This window comes from Pelmatolapia mariae, linkage group LG16_19 (assembly GCF_036321145.2).
Source record: "Pelmatolapia mariae isolate MD_Pm_ZW linkage group LG16_19, Pm_UMD_F_2, whole genome shotgun sequence".
Lineage (NCBI taxonomy): Eukaryota > Metazoa > Chordata > Actinopteri > Cichliformes > Cichlidae > Pelmatolapia > Pelmatolapia mariae.
This window is the reverse complement of record NC_086241.1, coordinates 6,765,589-6,788,484: the sequence shown is the minus strand read 5'-3', so window position 1 is coordinate 6,788,484 and position 22,896 is coordinate 6,765,589. Positions and strand designations below refer to the sequence as shown.

Genomic DNA, 22,896 nt, shown 5'->3' with positions numbered 1-22,896 from the left:
TATATTTCCAAATGAGTACTGACTTTTGTGCTTATTACAGGTTTCGCCTCTTTGATTTCAAAAGAGCAGACTCTAAGGTGTTGGATGTGTACAACAATAGAGGCTTGATGGCAGAATTTGTGAACATGGTATGAAAATTCTCAATAAACTAACTTTTTGTTTAACTATTGTGTATTTATATATTCTTTGATACAGTATGGCATCTAGTTTCCTACAATTGTTTTTCCAGAAACTCGAAAACAAATCAGGGACCCCAAGATCATCTGAGGTAAACTGGGACATTTATTTTAAACTTGGAAAAAAAGCAGGGTTTTGGGTTTTGTTGTTTGTTTTTTCTGGAGAGGCTATCTCTACACAATATCTATGGGGACTTATTATGGAAAAAAAAAAAATCCGGTTAATTTCATATGTCAACTGTTAATGGTGAAAGGTCATATTAATGTGAACTTTGTCACAGAAGGTTGTGGTCCATGAGGACCAGAATGGCAGAAGAGCAGTTTCTTTCATCATGTAGCTGAACTATTAAGGAAAGCCTTTTATAGTCATGGTATGGCTCATCAGCTGTATTAAGATGGTGTTTAACATTCTGGTCAAAATTTCCACTGCCCCCCTCATGGACATCCTCAATACCTCCACAAAATGCAGTTTTTAACCATCTGGGATCCACGGTATAATTGGCCATTTTTGACTAGTTTTACCTTTGTTTCACCTTTAAAAACTTACCTTGCCTTTTTTTGGTATAATTCTTTTTCCAGCATAACCTCGCATGTCTGACTTTCGATTATTTTATCATTTGGACATAATGTATTAACACACTGGAACTAAATACACACACACACACACACACACACACACACACACACACACACACACACACACACACAAAAACCCCATAAAATCTGAGTAGGAACAACATTTCTTTTTTTTAACTATTAAACATGTTTTTCAAATCATTTTTATAATGTGAAAATATCAATTGTAAATTAAAAAAACCAAATTGTGTACAAATTTAGGTATCAAAGCTATATACAGCTCTTTACATTAAAATGCAATCAATCATTTTGTACAACAATGTAAAACTATTTACATAACAATCAGATTATACAATTACTCCAGTCCCCTCCTAAAAATAGTTCCTATCCACTATAAGACAGAGGGGGATGTCACAGGCCGGATACCTTCATTCCTCTGTATCATTCCTCTTGTTTTCCCACCTGGAGATGGTGTATACATTAGTCTGCAGTTCAATTCAGTTCATGCTCAATGGTTGGCAATGCCGATAATTAGCCTGCGCTTAAAATATTCTGTTAGCATTGGTACATGCTGCAAGCAAAGAAAAAACTTTATCATATAATTCTCACTTCTTTCTCTAATTGCTCTCCGGATATAACATTCCGTTCTATAAAAATGGATGTAATTACTAAATACTTTTTGAAGACACTTAACGGCAATATTTTTGCCCGTGGTACGACAAAATGCCCGTCTAACGAAATCCGTTTGCGAAATGCGTTTCGCATAAGGCATAAGGAATAATATGAGCGAGTTTAAAAAAAATATATATATATATATCATTGCACAGTGTACGTATGTACATTAACGTAAATGTAAGTTTTAGTTTTAATGTTTAGAATTAAATTCCATAATGTTATGTACACATACGTATGTATGCATGCATACATATGCTTTCTTCAGCCTCCACCAAGAACTTCGTCTTCAGCCAGCATCGCCTCACTCCAAAAGTGATGGAAAAAGGTGCTTCGACTTACGAAAATTTTGACTTACGAAAGACCCTCTGGAACAAATTAATTTCATAAGTCGGGGTTCCACTGTATTAAAAACTGGGATATGGTTATTAAAGTAAATGGAAATCATAATCTCAAGTGTGTGAATCATCTCTGTACCTAAGGTCTTATTTATCCCCCAATTTGTTTATTCCTGAACATCAAAGATTAATTGATGTGAACTGCTTTACTTTCATTACTTCTAACTTCTTCTACATTAGAACACTTTGAGAGTGACTGAAGAGCTGCACATCATTAAGTTCGTGACAGACTTTCACTACGCTGGATTGAAGTACAACATTGAGGTGAGTCATCATGACGTTCCATATTGCACAAATTTTATTGAGTTCAGAGTAAGTAGTTCTTTGCTGCTGACTTTTTAAAAAAAAGAAAAGGAAAAAAAAAAGGTTTCTATGACAGCAGTAGATTCATTGGTTTCCTCTTCTGCTGTCGGTCCAGGCCAGCTCCTTGCCCGTGGTCGTCATCTCCTGCACGATTCAAGTCCCCAATGCCTGGGCCTCCATCATGTGGTGGAACATGGTGTCCACCAGTGAACCTTGGGTAGAATTGATCACAGCCAACAAAAAAAGTGGCATCTGTTAAGACAAGTCAGGAAACTTCATTGTGGTTCTGTGACTTTTCCCTGTAGGACCTGTCGCTGTTCCAGAATCCTCCTCCTCTTACCTGGGAGCAGCTGTCACAGGTGCTGAGCTGGCAGTTTTCAACCATTGGCCAACGAGGGCTTGATGAAAACCAGCTCTCCATGCTAAGAGACAAAATTGTGGGTAAGTAATTAAAATATAAGCCATTTCTTCAGATATCCTTATGCATGCTCAATCATCCAGGTAAGGGAATCCCAAAAAGTTGATTCTGTTCATCTGGACGTAGCGTTTTCAGTGGGAGAAATGTTTCATCACTCATCCAAGTGACTTCAGTCTCAGCTGACTGCATATTTCCCCCAACCTTATAAACAGTACATTTGCACAAGGACTGAAACTAGCTCACTGAAATAACAATGAGCTATGAGATAAGTTCCTTGTTCATTAACAAGTCATGACCATTGATCAACAACACTGATCAGTGGCCATGAGTACCATTCACAGAGATTTGGGGAATGGCTGCAATCACAGCATTGTAAGATGGTGAAAGATGTACCCTTAGGCTCCCTCTTTGATTCAGAGATGGTCTTTCTCTTTTCACGTAAATGGCCTCCTTGACTTCGCACTCAAACCAGCATTCCTCCCTGTCCAGGATGTGTACATCCTCATCATTGAAAGAGTGTCCACTGGCCTGTAGGTGTAAATAGACTGCAGAGTCCTGGCCTGACGAGGTAGCTCTTCTGTGTTGTGCCATCCGCTTCGCCAGAGGTTGTTTGGTTTCCCCGATGTATAAATCCTGGCAATCCTCCTGGCACTTAACAGCGTACACTATATTACTCTGTTTGTGTCGGGTCTGCATGTGGTATCCTGTGCCCTCATCCTTTGAAGTGCTCTGGTACCAAGTAAATTTATGAGCTCCCTTATGCTTAAACCTGGTATTATGGACAATCCATGTGTAGGCAAATTTCCAATTTGGTTCCAGAACCATGGAGGTGAGCCCAACTATGATTAGCTGGTACCACCCCACATCCCAACCTCCCACAGTAGTCCCCCCCCCCCTTTTTTTCCCTTTTTTTTTTTTGTGTGTGCCGCCCCCCCCCCCCCCCCCCCCCTTTTTTTTTTTTTTTGTGTGTGTGTCTGTCATAGAGGGGACATTCCATATCACTGTCAGACCAGTCTGCATTACTGGTCTTAAGACAGAGGTAAAACGTCAGAGATTTTATTGTAATGAACCACTTGGATTAGTCTCACCTTAACATGACAGCTGACCAACTCTTAAGTTTATCTTCTGGTGTCATTGCAGTTGACTCTAATGACGTCGTGGAGTGGAAGTGTTTCTCCATGGTGAGTGTTAAGGTGAAAAATTTCCATAGTGTAAACACAGCTGGGATTTGAGTGTGAGAGCATGTGTATTGACATTTGTTTTTCTTTTCTGTGCGGCAGAGTAAAAGTGTGTGGACTTGGATTGATGAAATCCTGCATTTGATCAAGGATCATATGGTGGATCTCTGGCGTGACGGGTGAGACTTCATCTTAGCAGTGATTTAGTGTTTGTTTGCATTATATTCATAAGAATTACAGCTCTGTTTTCTAAGTATTATTTAGTCATTTGTGAAGGCCTCCATGCACATGTCAGGATGGAAAGTGTTTTGAATGTATACAAGTGTTCTAGCACAGCAGACTGCATACAAATGATGTAGCCGCCCAATGGTTTTAGCTGCTGCCATGTTTTGTTTTGTATTTAGTGTTTGGGGGTGGGGGGTTGTTTGTTTTTAAACAATCTCAAGTGATCAAAGAAGATGATGGAGTGCTAAGTTAATGACTAATTTTAGCTATGTTGGCTGGTAAGCTGCATCCATAAACTTCACAGGCTAAACGCACAGGCACCTATTAATCAGCTAAGGAACAGAGAAGTAAAATACAAAGATTTTAATTCAGCAGAACCGAAACAGAAAATTCTTAGATCTTAGATTTGTTCTGTACCATGTATTCTGTACCAATTAAGTTTTACTAAGAGACACCGGCCCTCGTGGACTAGGATTGGGGACCCCTGCCCTAAAGGGAGCAGCTGAAAGAAGAAATTAAACTTGAATGCTTGCCTCCAATACCAAAAACAAAAAAGAAAAATGTAAATGTTGGCAGATATGACTTTTACTGCCACACAAAGGTTGAGCCAAACTAGACCATTGTTTCCCTTCTAGTGTGTTTTCACTCTTAGGCCCTGCATTCCAGCACACTACTGCAGCTAAAGGAGAGTCAACACAAACCACCGGTATTACTTAGATAAATTTTTGTGAACCTGTATTTTGAAACACTTAGCTACAGAGGGGATATTTAGCTTGAGCTCAAACCAAGCCCGGCTACCGCTTCTCAAAAGTAAAAGGCTGATGGAGTATTGACACAGGGTTTTCAAATTGATACCATAGTAAGTAAAATTTATTTATATAGCACATTTCACAGATAAAAAGTGCTTCACAATAAAACCAGAAATGTAAAAATATAAAACAATGAGAAAATTAATTAAAAGCTTGTTTGTATAAAAATGTCTTCAGCTACTTTTTAAAGGAGACAATGGAGTCTAGACAGCGTAAAGACAACGGAAGTGAGTTCCATAGCCTTGGTGCCAGTGCCTGAAAAGTCGGATCCCCACGTGTTTTGAACCTAGTACGTGAGACCAACAGTAACCTCTGACCTGAAGACCTAAGTGCTCAGGATGAAGCATGAGGTTTCAACAGGTCAGAGATGTACTGGGGGAGGTTTACCATGAAGTTACGACTAACATTTTAAAATGAAGGCTAAAATTTACTGGCAACCAATGAGGAGAAGCCAAAAAGTCGAGTAATGTGTGACCCCTTGTGCCAGTTAAGTCTTGCAGCAGCATTCTGTATTGTCTGACGGTGAGCCAAAGCTGATTTGTTGAGACAAGTAAAAAGACTGTTACAATAATCCAACAAGTAGAAATAAAATCATGAATAATCATCTCAAGTTCTGCCTTTGACACCAGTAGTCTGAGTTTAGAAATGTTTCTTAAATGATAAAAACAGTTCCGGACCAGTTGTTTAGAGTGTTTCTCAAGAGACATGTAACGCAAATATAACACCTAAGTTTCTGAGACTCAACTGAAATGAAGGGTCTAAAAAACTAATCTGCTGCTTAATTTCTGATAACATGTGATTAGGAGCAATAATCAAGGTTTCTGTTTTATCTAGCGGTTGTTTTGAGGAAGCAGTATAAACCACTGTCCTTATCAACATCACCTAGTAGCTTTGAACTGAGTGTGTTTGAGCTAGGTCGCTCTCACACAGTGCTCTGTGCTGTGGTTTACAGATCCCCCAAATACAATAAGGACCTCTTAAATGACTTTATTCATCTGTTGGCAGAAATTATGCCAATATACGATCATGTCCTTATTGTTGGCGATTTCAATATTCATGTGTGCTGCCCTGACAAGCCAGTGGCAAAGGACTTTTTAAATCTTATTGATTCTTTTGATCTTGTGCAACCTGTGTCTGTGCCTACACAAAAAATATGGGCACATGTTGGATCTTGTTTTAACTCCCAATTTACCTGACTCTAACTTAGAGGTTTATGACATTGTATGGTCGGATGATAAACCTGTCTTGTTTGAGGTTTCCCTTCCTTGTACCAAAGTTAATCCTCCTCCTGTTATTGCCAGGTGCTGTCGTATTTTTAACCCTTCCTCTACTGGTCAGTTCTGTTGTTATTAATCAGGACTGCAGCCTTCCTGACTCCATATGTAATGATACAGAAGAGCTGAGCACATGGTTTTACTCAGTCTGCCAAACCATTTTAGAATCGTTGGCCCCCTTTAAGCTTAGGCAAGTTAAAGCCAAATCTGAACCCTGGTTAAATGAAGACACCCGTGCTGCCAGAAGAAAGTGTAGGAGAGCTGAACGTAAATGGAAGAAGGATAAACTTCAGGTGTCATACCTAATATTAGAGAAGTACTGGAATTCTTATCAGAAAACTGTAAAAGATGCTAAGAGGAAACCGTTTGCTGCTATTTTTCAGGCAAATTGCCGTAAGCCTCATGCCTTATTTAAGACTATTGACATGGTCCTTCATACTCCACAGACTGTTGGTGTCGAGTACTCCTCAGGAAATTTGTGAAAACTTCCTACACGTCTTTATTGATAAAGTACTATATGTGAAAGTGCAGATTTCTTATTCCGTTCTCAACCCTTCTATCCCTGTCCTTAGCTCTGCTGTCTTTGACAGGTTTGAGCCAGTTTCTTTGCTCTGACTCCAGGAGTTGGTTTCTCACCTGAAGCCCTCAGGTTCCCCTTATGATGCTCTCCCGCCTCGATTTTTCAAAGAGGTTTTCCTTACTATAGCACCATTTGTACAATCCATTATAAATAGTAGTTTGTCCTCTGGTGTTGTACCTGTGAATCTTAAACATGCAGTGATTCAGCCTCTACTCAAAAAACCTGCTCTTGATCCTGATATTATTTCAAATTACAGGCCTATTTCCAAACTGCCTTTTATCTCAAAAATTCTTGAAAAGGTAGTTTACAAGCAATTAATGTCCTTTTTAGAAGAACACGATATTTTAGAAGTTTTCTAATCTGGTTTTAAAACTTTACATAGTACCGAATCGACCCTTTTTAAGAATTTTTAATGATGTGTTTTTAGCAACTGACTCAGGTGACTGTGTTGTTATCGTGCTTTTAGATTTAACTGCTGCCTGTCAGGGGAAACCTGATACAGTGGATCATAACATTTTAATTTCCCGTTTAGAGCAGTTGGAGGGTGTTAGGAGTACTGCATTGCAGTGGTTTAGATCCTATTTGGCAGAGCAAACTTTCTCTGTGAAACTTGGTGAGTTTGTATCCTCTGCTGCTTCTCTTCAATGTGGGGTCCCACAGGGGTCAGTTTTAGGCCCGCTTCTTTTCTCCCTATATCTCCTACCCCTTGGCTCTATTTTCAGGAAAAATGGGATTTCTTTCCACTGTTATGCTGATGAATCCCAGATTTATTTCCCTCTTAAAACGATAAATGGCTTCTCAGTAGACCCTCTGCTCAAATGCCTTGATGAAATAAGGGCCTGGATGGCTTTGAACTTTTTACATTTTAATGGGCAGAAAACAGAAGTGATGGTTTTTGGTGGCACTTCTGAGACTACTACTATAGATCTTGATTCGCTGGCACAGTATGTAAAACCAGTCATCATTAATCTGGGAGTTAAAATGGAGGCAGATCTTAAACTTGAAAGCCAGGTCAGAGCTGTTGTAAGATCTAGCTTTTTTCATTTGAGGAAATTAGACAAAATAAATCCCATCTTACAGGGTTCGTACGGGTGCTTGAAATCCTGGAAAGTGCTTGTCCGCTTTTCAAGGTTTGGAAAGTGCTTGAATTTCAGATGTGGTGCTTAAAAGTGCTTGAAAATGTAACTGTATTTCATTCACAATAAATAGCTATCTGATTGAATTGTTTTCTTATCAGATAGAGAAATAAAATGAGTTGCCAAAAGCAAAAGCAAAATTTCCCCGCCTGGGCTGCCTTGCATCTGTTTCAATATGTGACCCCGCCCCTCCCTCGGACAGTCGGGGATGAGTGCGCTAACATACCTGTAGGTTGCTGTTTTAATGCTTTTAATGTTTTTAATGATGGAAAACAACAATGGCGGAGTTTGCGCTCTCCGGTGGCGTGATAGGTGAGTCCTAGTAAATAATTTTCCAGTACGCATACGTACACATGCTATTTTTTTTAAAAAAAATTCTGATTATTATTTTGCTAGCTATCAAACTCGCTGGAGAAATGATTGAAATGCACTGAGTGTGATGCAGTATGGCAGCGCTATTACGGAATATGCTGTGAACTTAGCTAACATTACTTAGCAGTAATATGAGTTAATTTACTCAAGTGAAAGCTTTAAACATTAGCCCGATACATAACTAGCTAACTTGAGGCTTTCTGATTAACCCTAAGGGGTCGACGGACCCAGAGTCTCCATTTCAACTTGGGTCAAACGTGCGGACTTCAAGCTATATACCAGTTTTTAAATTGTGTTGATAGGTCACTTATAACCGATGTTTTGTTTTTTTTGTTTTTTTTGGTTTGTTTTTTTTGGGGGGGGGGGGGGGGTTCTGAATAAAACAGTGACGTTTACTCTGGGAAGAAACGGTAAAAACGGCGTTTTTATGGAGAGCGCTAGCAAACACGCTTTGCTTGTGAGTGAAAAAAGAAAAAAACACTCCTTGCCTATTGGTGGAAAAATGTACCATGTCGACCAATCAAAAAATGATACGGCAACATGTGGTATTTGGTTGTTTGGGAAGAGAGGGAAGAGAGAGAGCGATAAAGAGAGAGAGAGTTTTGATAAGTGAGAGATTTGTGACGTTTATCGTGTTTGGAGTCTCAAGTTAGTGTGTTGTCTTGTGTAGTTAGTGTGTAGTGGTTTTGTTTTGTGTGTCAGTTCTACTAGTGAACGTTACAGTTGCTGCAAAAAAGCCACCAAAGGCAGATTGCAGTGTAAACGCTGAGTGACACACCTGCTGTCAGACCTGCAGGTTTATCCCTGTGCTGTTCTCATCTGTGTTATAGTGGACAAACTATTTTTTGGAGTTGCATAAATAATTTGCGTGTCTTCTTATTTGATGCAGCACAGCTGATTGTTCTGTAAATAGTTTTGAATGGTTATATAAAAAAAACGTCTGAGCCTTGGCTGCATTTTTAGGTAAATAGCACATATAACTTTGTTGTTTGCAAAACTTTTTCATATTTTTTTTAAAAATGTCCAATTTCTATTTGCATTACAAGTTATGAAAATGATTCGTTAAACATGCTTGTGGTTTTTACAGTCAAAAATATCACTTTCTACTTGTATTTTAAATTTTGTCTGAATTTAGATAAATTGTGCTGACACATTATGTCAAAATGAGATAATAACAGATTGGCAAGATAAACAGTTTTTAGAGGCCAAATCAAAAGTAGTCAAAAACGGCCAATTATACCCTGGACCCCAGAGGGTTAACGGCTAAAAGCAAAGTTGTCACCAAGTACAGTTTATATTTATGTGTATTGCTGCAGCTTTTTTGCATATTAATTTGGTGCCTTTGGGTGAAATAATGGTAATATGAGTGATCCATACGTTCACAAAGAATAGCCTCTTGTTTCTGTGCTACCAAGGTTCCCCGGCTTTCATTCAAAATGTGTTTATCGCCACCTACACATTAAACTACTTAAACAGTCAGTGCTGTTCTCCATGCCTGTCTGACTTGATGTTATTAGCACAAACACTTTAAAGGTGATCATTTAGGACTTCAGCAATAATACAGACAGCAATGTAGTTAGGAATAAAACAGTTTTATTGGGAAATAACTTAAAAAACAAACAAACATCTGTCTCCTATTTTTTTGTCACACAGGAAAGAAGCATCAATATCTAGACTTATTTCTTTATTTTTCGTTTTTCTTTTTTCAACAGGAGAAGTATATCTCTAACAAGTTGATTTGTTCACCATTGCACATCTTAATTTTTAAGTGAAATGTGCATTTTGAGTTTATACACTAAGTATATAAGGTGACCGTTCCTTTTGTAGTATTTTTGTGTGGTGCGTTTTTCTATGTCCTAACAAAAGGGGAGCTAAGGTGTCTTTTCACATGGTCTTACTGAGGTGATGCAAATTGAAACATGCATTCTTTTTTTTCTTTTTTTTTGGCGGGGCGGTGCGGCGGAGGGTACTGGAAAAGCTTAAAAACGGATCTTGAAAGTGCTTAAAAAGTGCTTGAATTTGACCCTGAAAAAAGCGTACGAACCCTGATCTTATCAAAACAGCTTTTTGAGACAGTAATCCATGCCTTTGTTACATCTAGGCTGGATTAGTGGCAGCACATGTTTTAACTGGAACAAAAAAGCCTGAGCACATTACCCCCATTTTAATTTTGCTCCACTGGCTACCTGTACATTTTAGGCTCATTTTTAAAATTCTTTTATTTCTTTTTAAATCTCTTAGGTCCGCCAATCAGCAGCTCCTTAAGGTACTGTAAACTAAGTATAAATTTAGAGGTGATCGTGCTTTTGCTGTAGCTGCTCCAAAGTTGTGGAATGATCTGCCCTTGCACGTTAGGCAGGCCTCTTCTCGTTCTGAGTTTAAGACTCTTCTTAAAACATATTTATTTGCTGAAGCTTTTGGCACTGTTTAAGGGGGTTGACTCGACATGTTTTGTGTTTTGTTTTGTTTTTTGTTTTATTTTATTTATTTAGTTATTTTATTTTATCTTATATTTTATTTTATAATACTTTGCTTATTCTATATGTACAGCACTTTGTGAACCCTGGTTTTATGTTAAAGTGCTTAATAAATAAAGCTGGTATGGTATGGTATCTATATTTAACTGGAGGAAATTGTCATTTAACCATTGTTTGATTTCTGACAGAATTATTTAAACAAGACAGTTTATAAAATTCAGAAGCTTTGATAGAACAGTATAACTGAATGTCATCGCCACAGAGATGATAAGAAATATTATTGTAACGTCTGATAATTTGGCCTAGAGGGAGTATATAAAGCAAAAAGAGAATTGGACCTGAAAGATATTTGAGGTACCACAGAAGGCAGAACTGATGTTTCAGACAACACTTGATTCATACAGACAGTAAAAGATCTCTCAGATAAATACGACATGAACCATTTTAAAACAACACCAGTGATCCCGAACAAGTCCTTAAGCCTATTTATCATGATGCTGTGATCAACAGTATCAAAAGCAGAGGTGAGATCCAACATAACCAGAACGGTGTACTCTCCAGAGTCTGCTGCCATCAGAATGTCACTAGACACTTTAAGTAAAGCGCTTTCAGTGGAGTGCAATTTGGAGAAACCAGACTGGAAAATGTCCAGAACATTGTTTTTCTCCAAAAGGTTAAGTTGTTCTGCGACCGTTTTTTTCCAAGATCTTTGACGCAAATGGTCATTTTGATAGCCTGTAACTGCTTGGAAGAGATGGGTCCAAATTTGGCTTCTTTTAATATTGTTTCAACAATAACTTGTTTAAAATAGCTGGAAACTGAGCCAGTATAAAGAGAAGTATTAATTATTTTCAGAATACAGGGGCCAATAGAGTCAAACACACTAATGAAAAATGACAGAGGAAGTACATCAAGGTGGCTTGAAGTCAGTTTCATATGACCAAGCAGAGCACTGATGATAAATAAGGTAACAGGAGCATAAGAGCACCAGGTATCAGAGGTAAGCAAAGTGTCAGTGTGATACTGAGAGGATGATAGAGAAATATTAGACCGGATGGCAGCGACCTTATTAACAAAATAGTTAAATTCCTTACAATCATTTCATTCATTTCATTTATTCATTTATAAAGCACATTTAATAACAACAGGGCGTTGACCAAAGTGCTGTACAACATAACAATTAAACAGTGACATTAACAACAACAACAACAACAGATAAAATTTAAAAGCAGATTAGGATAAAATAATTGGTAACTCTCCTACAGTTTCGAAAGCCAGAGTAAAAAAATATGTTTTAAGATGCGATTTAAAAAGAGTAACAGTTGGGGCCTTTCTAATGTGGAGAGGTAGATCGTTCCACATTTTCGGTGCCACAACCGCAATTGCCCGATCTCCTCTATGAACCATCCTAGACTTATGTAAAGTAAGGAGTAGGTGATCACTTGATCGAAGGGCTCTAGAGGGCGTATACAGCTGCCCAAGGTCAGACAAATAGTCCGGTGCCTGGCCATTTAGCACTTTATAAGTTAAAAGTAAGATTTTGAATTTAATTCTTAAACGCACTGGAAGCCAATGAAGGGAAGCAAGCACCGGAGTAATATGTTGGTGTTTCTTCACACGAGTCAAAAGGCGAGCTGCAGCATTCTGTACAAGTTGGAGCTGGGCCAAGCTGGACTGACTAACACCCACATAAAGTGAATTGCAGTAATCCAGTTGAGATAAAACAAACGCATGAAATGCTCGTTTCATGTTTCTAAAGGATAGAAAAGATCTCACTTTGGATAGGAGCCTTAATTTAAAAAGGGACCGCTGGACAACTGAATTAATTTGTTTCTCAAATGTAAGTTTGCTATCCAAGAAAACCCCCAGGTTTTTTACATGCGTTTTAACAGCACATGTTAGGTTACATAAGTCCAAATCTGGGGCATTGAAATTACAACTTGGTCCAAAAATAATTACCTCTGTTTTATCCTCGTTGAAGGTAAGAAAATTTGAGGCCATCCAGGTTTTAACTTCGTCGAGACATTTGACTAGCGATTCCAAGGGCGTAGAGGTGTTTTTATTAAACCGAAGATAAATCTAGGTGTCATCAGCATATGAGTGAAAGCAGATGTTATGCTTCCTAAAGATTAGGCCTAGAGGCAACATATAGATTAAAAAAAAGAATTGGGCCTAATACGGAGCCCTGCGGGACACCATGAGTAAAAGGAGCTGGGGAAGAAATACAATCATCAAGGCTCACGGAGAAAGTCCTCTTGGAGAGGTACGACCTAAACCATTCCAAGGGGATGCCTTTGATACCACATTGCTCCAATCGGGAGATCAGAATGCTGTGGTCGACAGTATCAAAGGCTGCAGTTAAGTCTAGGAGCAGGAGCACAGCTGGGTCTCCTGAGTCAGTGATTAATAAAATATCATTAAGTATTTTTAAGAGGGCAGTTTCTGTGCTGTGGTGGGTTTTGAAGCCCGACTGGAACTTCTCAAAAATATTATGACTGTTTAGAAAGGATTGTAGCTGCTCAAATACAATCCTTTCTAGGATTTTTGACAGAAACGGTAGCTTGGAGACAGGTCTAAAATTAGATTTGGTATAGATTGGTACATGAGGAATATTGGGAGAGACAATATTCTTAATTGTATCAAATAACACTTTGGGATTGTTCATTTTTGAAGCTATTACATTTGCAAAATATTTTTTATCATGTCGTTAAGCGAGAATTTAACTTTTCTGAAAATCACTTAGGATTTTCAAATTTATACAATAGGTGTATTTACTAGGAGGCTGAGGGTAGCGCTGGCAGCCACCAGTATTTTTATTTATACTGTAAAGTTGAGAATTTTTCTGCAATCAGCCTTAAGTGAACACAGGAGGAAATTCAGTTGTTGGAACTTGGTCTCTGCATTAGTTTCTTTCTTTTTCCTTTTTTATGTTTTTGTTTTTGTGAACTGGTCACATGCAAAAGAGAAAAATCTCTATCCATATTACCACACCTGTAAACAAACATCAAATAACCATTCACATACACTGGGTATGCATCCTACACACTCATAGCATGATAAGATTGCTTTTAGTAAGTGTATTAATAGAACATTACTGTAGGTGAGATCCACATTGCTTTGTTAAGTTTTTGGGGATTTTTCTGTGTGTACATTTCAGATACATCATGGGATTTGTGAAGGAAGGGAAGGAGGGAATACGCGAACTGTTGGAGACAGTACAGGCTGGCAACTTTCTGCTCCACTTTTGTGAAAGCAACGACGATGGAGTAATCACCTTCAGCTGGGTCGACTATAACTCCAGTGGCGGTGTGTGTGTGTGTGTGTGTGTGTGTGTGTGTGTGTGTGTGTGTGTGTGTGTGTGTGTGTGTGTGTGTGTGTGTGTGTGTGTGTGTGTGTGTGTGTGTGTGTGTGTGTGTGTGTGTGTGTGTGTGTGTGTGTGTAAAGCAAAAAACATTCTTTAAGGCCCCATATATACCATTTAAGTAAATGTACTGGCACAAATAAATATAGCATTCATAATTCTGTTTTCACTGGGGTATAATGATCTAAAAATATGAAGTTTTATCACCTCAGAATGATTATTTTCTGACTCCATAGAGTCCACCATGTTGCACTGACATGTTTCCAAACACTCTAGAGCAGCGGTCCCCAACCTTTTTTGCGCCACGGACTGATTTAATGTCAGACATTATTTTCACAGACCGGCCTTTAAGGTGTCCCTTTCTGTCTAATTGGCTGTCCAATCTGTAATAACTTTAAATAAATAAATAAACAATAATACTATAGATCAATCAAGTGGACCAATATGGCATTGCCATATTTTCTTCCTTTGAAAAAATAATCGGTTACTGATCTGTTACTGTAATACTGATCACTAAAGTACCAAATGGGACAGGCAAAAAAAAAAAGACATACGTAAATTTTCACAAAATTTAATCTGAGATCAGCAGGAAAAAACTGACAGAAAAAGGGAATCAGACTAACACTTGCATGTCCTCGAATACACGCCTTCCAAACAAGTCCATACCAAACACTTTCATATATATACTGGATAGTGACAAGCTGTCAGCTTCAGGTGGAGTTCAAGCCTGGCATCCAGTTATTCCGGTGTTTAAAACCATGAGGGCTGAAATCAGTTTTCACACAAAAGTAATGGCAAAATGAGTCGTTAGACGTATCTGTTTATTCAGAGTAAACATGTCTCCAGAAAGGTGCCAAGCGCTTCTGTGTGAAGTCAAATTTAAAAGCAATATACAAAGAAAACTCCACAAGACTGTCCCGCTCCCTCAAACTGAGACCTACCATAACAGCCTCACTGTGGGTCACAAATGGATTCTGTAGCCAGCTGCATTGCTCGCTGAACATAATGTGAAAGCACTTGCCACAGAGTTCAGGATCTGCCCGTCCTTTCTTGAGAAATTCATATAGATTTTCAAAGGACTTGTACAGTGGCTTGCAAAAGTATTCGGCCCCCTTGAAAAGCGCACACCCCGCTTTTCAGTTATTTATTTGTAAAAAATGTTTGGAATCATGTATGATTTTTGTTCCACTTCTCACCTGTACACCACTTTGTATTGGTCTTTCACGTGGGATTCCAATAAAATTGATTCATGTTTGTGGCTGTAATGTGGCAAAATGTGGAAAAGTTCAAGGGGGCCGAATACTTTTGCAAGCCACTGTAGTTGTTCTGAACCACTTCTGTCCCCAAACTCAAGATTCATTATTGTGGCGAAATATGCTAAAGTACACAGCCACAGAAGTCACAGAATTTTCTGAGAATTCGAAGGGGGAGTTCAGAAGTTATGTCCTGGGTTCATCACAAAAAAGTCCAGTGAGCTCCTTACCATGTGAAAACCACCAGACTTCAGTGTGCAAAGAAGTTGCCGGTGGTTGGTTCCCATATCTACACATTCTGTTCTAAAAGAAAAAAAGTGACTGCAGTGGGCAGCTTTTAATGAAATTTGTAATGTTCACTGCTTTATCCAAAACCTGGGACATGATCAGAAGTAAAAGTATCACTAATGGTTCATATTCTGTAAAATGGCTTGTAGTGAGGCTGTACTGCGAGGAGAAAAGAAAGCTAAAAATATATCACCTACACTTTGATTTAAGAAAGTATATAAATATGTCAATAAAATAAATCATAAAAGATCGCAGCTGATATCATGCCGTTTACTTATTAATGCTAGCTCTGTTTCTACACAAAAGAAAAATAGTGAGTGATCTGAAAGCAAAAACAGCAGGAGCTTGACTAATGAGCTAGTCTCCTATTAGCTTCTCATCGTAGTCCAGAGATTTATCCAGCCAAACAACTAGAAAAAGCTATAGAGTCCAATCCAGCAGAGGCAAGGCTGCGTCCAGACATAATGATCAAATGTGGCCGCAAGATGGCAGTAATTTCAGAATTTGAAACAAGGCGAAAAGCTTTGACTGAATGCTGTCTAAGTCTGTCTATTTAATTTTTTTTATTTCACTGGACAAGCACAAAAAATACCCAATAAAACAAAGATGTACTCTGTGAATCAAATGCTGATGTTGACTTTAGTTTTCCCCTAGTCTTGGTGAAATTGCCATTATGTTTCAAACGTGCATGAGAAATTAAAATTGACTTTCTTCTGGTTCTGCAGCAGCTAGCTTACCTTAGATTATTTGCTTAATAAAAAGTCACAATTTTTTTTTTTTAACTCAACATTACTGTTAGTTTTTTGTCCCTGTTAATCACAGGTACAAAATACAATTTAGTTTTATTGAATCTCCTTGTAAGTCATCTCCCACACTACTCAAACCACACACACATAAGGAAGTTACTATTTGTATACAGTGGGGCAAAAAAGTATTTAGTCAGCCACCGATTGTGCAAGTGCCCCCACCTAAAATGATGACAGAGGCCAGTAATTTGCACCAGAGGTACACGTCAACTGTGAGAGACAGAATGTGAAAAAAAAATCCATGAATACACATGGTAGGATTTGTAAAGAATTTATCCGTAAATCAGGGTGGCAAATAAGTATTTGGTCACCTCAAACATGGAAAATCCCTGGCTCCCACAGACCTGTAACGTCTTCTGTAAGACGCTTTTCTGTCCCCCACTCGTTACCTGTATGAATGGCACCTGTTCGAACTCATCATCTGTATAAAAGACACCTGTCCACAGCCTCAAACAGTCAGACTCCAAACTCCGCCATGGCCAAGACCAAAGAGCTCTCGAAGGACACCAGGAAAAGTATTGTAGACCTGCACCAGGCTGGGAAGAGTGAATCTACAATAGGCAAGCAGCTTGGTGTGAAAAAATCAACTGTGGGAGCAATCATCAGAAAATGGAAGACATACAAGACCACTGATAATCTCCCATGATCTGGGGCTCCACGCAAGATCTCATCCCGTGGGGTCAAAATGATCATGAGAACGGTGAGCAAAGATCCCAGAACCACACGGGGGGACCTGGTGAATGACCTGCAGAGAGCTGGGACCAAAGTAACAAAGGTCACCATCAGTAACACACTAAAACGGCAGGGAATCAGATCCCGCAGTGCCAGACGTGTTCCGCTGCTGAAGCCAGTGCATGTCCAGGCCCGTCTGAAGTTTGCCAGAGAGCACATGGATGATACAGCAGAGGATTGGGAGAATGTCATGTGGTCAGATGAAACCAAAGTAGAACTTTTTGGTATAAACTCAACTCGTCGTGTTTGGAGGACGAAGAATACTGAGTTGCATCCCAAGAACACCATACCTACTGTGAAGCATGGGGGTGGAAACATCATGCTATGGGGCTGTTTTTCTGCCAAGGGGACAGGACGACTGATCCGTGTTAAGGACAGAATGAATGGGGCCATGTATCGTGAGATTTTGAGCCAAAACCTCCTTCCATCAGTGAGAACTTTGAAGATGAAACGCGGCTGGGTCTTCCAACATGACAATGATCCAAAACACACCGCCCGGGCAACAAAGGAGTGGCTCCGTAAGAAGCATTTGAAAGTCCTGGAGTGGCCTAGCCAGTCTCCAGACCTCAACCCCATAGAAAATCTGTGGCGGGAGTTGAAAGTCCGTGTTGCTCGGCGACAGCCCCAAAACATCACTGCTCTGGAGAAGATCTGCATGGAGGAATGGGCCAAAATACCAGCTACTGTGTGTGCAAACCTGGTAAAGACCTATAGTAAACGTTTGACCTCTGTTATTGCCAACAAAGGTTAGGTTACAAAGTATTGAGTTGTATTTTTGTTATTGACCAAATACTTATTTGCCACCCTGATTTACGAATAAATTCTTTACAAATCCTACCATGTGTATTCATGGATATTTTTTTTTTCACATTCTGTCTCTCACAGTTGACGTGTACCTCTGGTGCAAATTACTGGCCTCTGTCATCATTTTAGGTGGGGGCACTTGCACAATCGGTGGCTGACTAAATACTTTTTTGCCCCACTGTATGATGGCATCTCAGTCTGCAGAGAGGAAGCTGATTTGTTCTGTCACGTTATTTAAATGTAACACATTCAGATATTTGTGTTTGTGTGTTTGCTTTGTGTCTAGAGCCTCTTGTGTTTACAGCAAAGCCGTTAACCAAGAAAGTGCTGTCGGTGTTCCCTCTGCGAGACAGCATTCACAAATACTCTCTGGAATCTCATACTTTTGGTTTGCTAGAACGCAGAACACCTTTGATCTACTTTTACCCTGACATCCCCATAGAACACGTCTTCGGAAGATACAACTCCCCAGGTATCCTCTTTTGCTTTTCTTTGTTCGTGACAATATTTGGTAACTAAACAAATTAAACTTTAAAAGCCTTTAAAATAAAGGTTGCTTTATACTGTACTGAACTTACTTTCTCACTTCCTTACTTCCTTCAAATCACACTGAAATTATCCAGTTTACTGTAAGTCAGCGCTGCTTCTTGTGTAATGAATCCAATCACATCTCTTCATATAGAAATGCCTCTGGACGATGGATACCTCCCCAGAGTACTTTCTTTAACGTCAAAGTAAGACAATAATAACAAAAATCTTTGAATCACAAATCTTTGAACATCTTCTATACTATAATGTGCTATACAGATAAAAATTAGGCTTAAAATATGTAACATTTTTTATATATATATATATTTTTTAAACCTACAGTGATCCTTTGGTATCTGAGCCTGACCTTGATGACGCTGTGAGTTTATTAATTTTTCTATATCTTTTGAATGAGGGATGATTTATGTTTTCGTTACTTTGGTTCAAGACAGCAACAGCTTATTTAGTATTTGGTTTAAGCCTGATTTAAAAAAGAATAACAATAATGATATTTTTAAGTAGGATGAACTGGGTGTTAAGCCCCTGAAATTGGACACACCTACGATACCAGAGACGACTTCTTCTTTGGCGTTTAACGGCAGCTGGCATCCTTGTAGATGGCATTGCTGCCATCTTCTGTTTCAGTCCGTTGTTACACTTTTAAATCCTACTACTTATTACTGCGTCTTCCAGGATCTGACAAAGCTTCAAATGACGCGTCGACTATTAAATTAGTCGTCAGATCAAAATCAGATGAGTAAGATGGCGCCAGCAGTATGCACGGGACATGTCTGTCGACATTGCGTTCATCAACTTTGCCAGTTTTGTCTTGGCTGACACTAGCTCTATTCCTTTATATAATGTCTCAAGATGTCCTAGGTCTACGTGTGTATAATTGCCAGTTGCTATTAGAAATCAAAGCATCTTACGATCTAGCTCTTAAACAAACGGCGGCAGGAGAAGGTTATGGAATTCCTCCACCACTTTTTGAGTTGCCTGTTCCGGCCTACCTGTGCCGCCACCTTCACGCCACACCCTGGAAGAAGCACCCAAGGAAACAAGGAAAGCGAGCTGGTACACTCGTCAGAGTCGGGACTTATCTCCATGCTTCTTGTGGAACTACAGGACCAGCGGAGTACACCTCTAGATGGATCCTGCCTGTTGCCCCTAGAGCTCCCACAACATTTGATCCGCTGCTCCCAGGACTCTACTTCCCTAAGTGGCCTCGGACCCGTGGATGTGGCGTGGATTACAGTAACCTTCGCACGTTTACCTGAGTCAGCCTGCCTCAGTCGTTAAGATCTGCACCCTTCAAATGGCTTTATTAAATGGAAGATCACTAGCAAGCAACACGTTTGTATTAAACGACTTCTTTTAGTCACAGCAGCTATATTTTCTGTTTCTGACAGAAACATGGCTTCAACCCAGTGGCCGCCCCTCCCAGAGCCTGGTTCTACTGGAGGTTTCTTCCGGTTAAAAGGGACTTTTTCCTTCCCACTGTCACCAAAGTGCTTAGTCATAGGGGGTCATAAGGTCTTTGGCTTTTTTCTCTGTATGTATTATTGTAGGGTCTACCTTACAATATAAAGTGCCTTGAGGCAACTGTTGTTGTGATTTGGCGCTGTATAAATAAAATTGAATTGAACTGAATTGGAAACTCCTTCAAGACAGTTGGAAAACCATTTCAGGTGACTATGTCATGAAGCTCGTCCAGAGATTGCCAAGAGTCTGCAAAGCAGCAGTCAAAGCAAAGGGTGGCTATTTTGAAGAGTCTAAAATATAAAACATGTTTTGACTTATTTCAGTTTTTTGTTTACAACATAATTCCATATGTGTTCATAGTTTTGATGCCTTCAGTGAGAATCTACAATCTAAATAGTCATGAAAATAAAGAACAAACATTAATTGAAAATGTGTGTGCAAACTTTTGATTGGTGGTATACTTACCCACATATAATCTTAAAACGTAATGAGTTGAAAGATGTTAGAATGCCTAATAGAGCAGGCGTATTCTTTGTTGGTGTTTCGCATTAGATTAAACCAAATTCTTCTGATATATTGTTAATGTCACCAACTGAGTAACTCCAGATTCAAATTTCTGCTGCCGTTAATTTAAACTTTGTGTGTTTGTTCCATTGCAGGTTGATGAAGCCATCGCATCTTTCAGTTAACCTGGAGCCCATTGTTCTCCACGGAGTCCAGGTCTGGACTCTTTGGTGGCCTAATCCATATTTGAAAATGATGTCTCAATCGTCCTGAAATGTCATCCATCCATACTACTTCTGCTTATTCAGGGCCAGTTGATACATAATAAAGTGAAGAACTTAATTTATTACATACATTATTTGGCCAGGCGTTGGATATTCCTACAACCCATTTTCTTTGTTTTGCTTTAAAATGTTACCATAATGCACAGCTGTATCCTACACCTGTCCATCTTCATTTAGAGCTCCTCCAGCAAGCCTCCTCTGCCCTTTGACTCTGTTCCTAAAATGCCTTCATTCTTCTACATTGCATGACAACTAGAGAAATTAAAAATACCCTTATGTCTCTTTGTACCTTCTGGTGGGAGGAACTAAGAACAGTTTTCGGGAACAGGAAGTGATGCAGACATCTCAGGAAGAGAAAACAAAAGCAGAGATGCAGAGCTGGCTATCGTGTCCAGTTGTGAAAACAACAACACAACCCCCGCTCCTATCCATCTTCCTCACAAACGCCAAATGAGCTACAATCAAAAATTCACTACAGTCATTTTGTCCATGAGTGTTGTCTACTGATTGTAACTGAATTCTTCATTCAGAAATCCTGTATACCTCAGTGCAGTTTCCAGGCTGGTCCCCACACCGCCAGGAGTGCAACAAAGACTCCAGTAAGGAAAGGGGTGCTATGCTCTGTGCCTTTGTGCTTCAGGATTGGTACCATAACAGTAGAATTATAGACAGTCTCTGCTTCCTGGACTTAGGGTCTGCACTGAATGCACATGGCCTCTATCTCGCGAGCTAACTGTAGCCAGTGTTTACATCTGCCCCCCGATGCTAACCTTAGCCCAGCACTCAACCACCTCCAACGTATTATCAGTAAACAGCAGAAGGAGCACCCAGAGGGTGCCTATATTGTTGCTGGAGACTTTGATAAGGCATTCTTGAAATCTGGACTGCCTAAATTCCACCAACATGTTAAGTGTCCTACCAGGGGGGCACAGATCAGTGGATCATGTATACTGTAACATCAAGCTTGCCTATAAAGCAACACCCCTCCCCACCTAGGACAATCTGACCAAGCCCTCACCAACTACAATGGCCTAGAGCCCCCCAACCACTGACAGCAGCCTCAAACTCACAGGGGAGCTTAACACCTTTGCTCGGCTTGAGAGCAAAGAAAAGCAATTTGAGAGGAATCTGGCTCCACCTTCAGGTTTCTGGGCACCCACATCTCATTGATATTACCTGGACCGACAACACCAACACTGGTAAAGAAGGCCCAGCAGCGGCTGAACTTCCTTCCCTGGGCCATTCGGACAGCTAACAAACACTATCCCCCCCACACTCCAACCCTGCCCAGCGACCTCACCGATGAGAGCCATGGTCTGAGAAACCCTCATCACTTGGGCCACTTTATACTCAGACCAAGACCTTTTGCACTGCTTCCAAGCACTTAGCAACTTGTTCTTTAATATGTGCCTTTCTCTTATTTTTTTTATGTATTCCTTTTGTTTGCTATTTATTTCCTCAATCTGCTTTTTATATTTTATTATATTATCCTGGGAACATATGTGTTTGATGCTATTACAAACAAGAAGTTTAGCTACATGGTGTACTTGTACATTATTCTAATTGTGCTCTGGATAACAGCAGAGGAGCCACAACAAGGCCTGAGAGAAAGACAGATTACAGTAACAGAGAAAGTAAAGTTTTGCATAACAAAGCAACCAGCATCACAGTAGAGTGATTTTCACTAACCTTGTGGCAGCAAAATATAAATCAGGAATTTTATTCTTTATACTGGTTTTGATGGGAACTTATTTGCTGACTTAAAAAACAACAACAACAACATTATGCCAGGGCAGCCATCACACTTTTCAGTGATGTCACAGTTTTACTTTCTACTGTCACCCAAGCCTTTCCATCTAATGGGACTTTTCTAGTTTGTCTTTCCCGACAGTGAATGTAGCTTGAATATTGTTGTAATAAATATATATATTTTAATTCACATCTGATATACATGGTTTTGATTTAATATTGCTGCTAAAACCACATACTTTATGCTTCAAACCATAATTCTTATTTTCTTTGCTTTTTTGTTAATTTTATATTTGGTACACAATTCTACAGTATTGATAATTGACAAGGATTAACTAGTGAGGTTGTATTGGGGGAAAAACCATCAGGTCTGCACAAAAAAGGACTCATCTTGTCCCTTATCGTGAGACAGGTTTGAGGAGGAGCACTACCAGCAGACTTGTTTACATCAGGTTGAGCTTGGTATGTGATGTCAGGTGATCCGGAGCCATTTAAAGCAAAAACAAGCACT

The 22,896-nt window shown here is 39.4% G+C and overlaps 1 protein-coding gene across 2 annotated transcripts in view; it reads left to right on the top strand.

Moving 5' to 3' along the window:
* LOC134645816 (signal transducer and activator of transcription 1-alpha/beta-like) overlaps positions 1-22,552 on the top strand; it is a 66,729-nt gene extending 44,177 nt beyond the window's left edge. For both annotated transcript variants that reach the window (XM_063499414.1, XM_063499413.1), the window contains exons 18-29: positions 41-128; positions 230-268; positions 2,003-2,086; positions 2,241-2,342; positions 2,431-2,566; positions 3,684-3,724; positions 3,824-3,900; positions 13,752-13,900; positions 18,125-18,310; positions 18,521-18,572; positions 18,709-18,745; positions 20,508-22,552. In XM_063499414.1, the coding sequence (XP_063355484.1) occupies positions 41-128; positions 230-268; positions 2,003-2,086; positions 2,241-2,342; positions 2,431-2,566; positions 3,684-3,724; positions 3,824-3,900; positions 13,752-13,900; positions 18,125-18,310; positions 18,521-18,572; positions 18,709-18,745; positions 20,508-20,537 (1,021 nt within the window). In that variant the 3' untranslated portion in view covers positions 20,538-22,552. The remainder of the gene's footprint in view (positions 1-40; positions 129-229; positions 269-2,002; positions 2,087-2,240; positions 2,343-2,430; positions 2,567-3,683; positions 3,725-3,823; positions 3,901-13,751; positions 13,901-18,124; positions 18,311-18,520; positions 18,573-18,708; positions 18,746-20,507) is intronic.
* Positions 22,553-22,896: the final 344 nt, after the last annotated feature.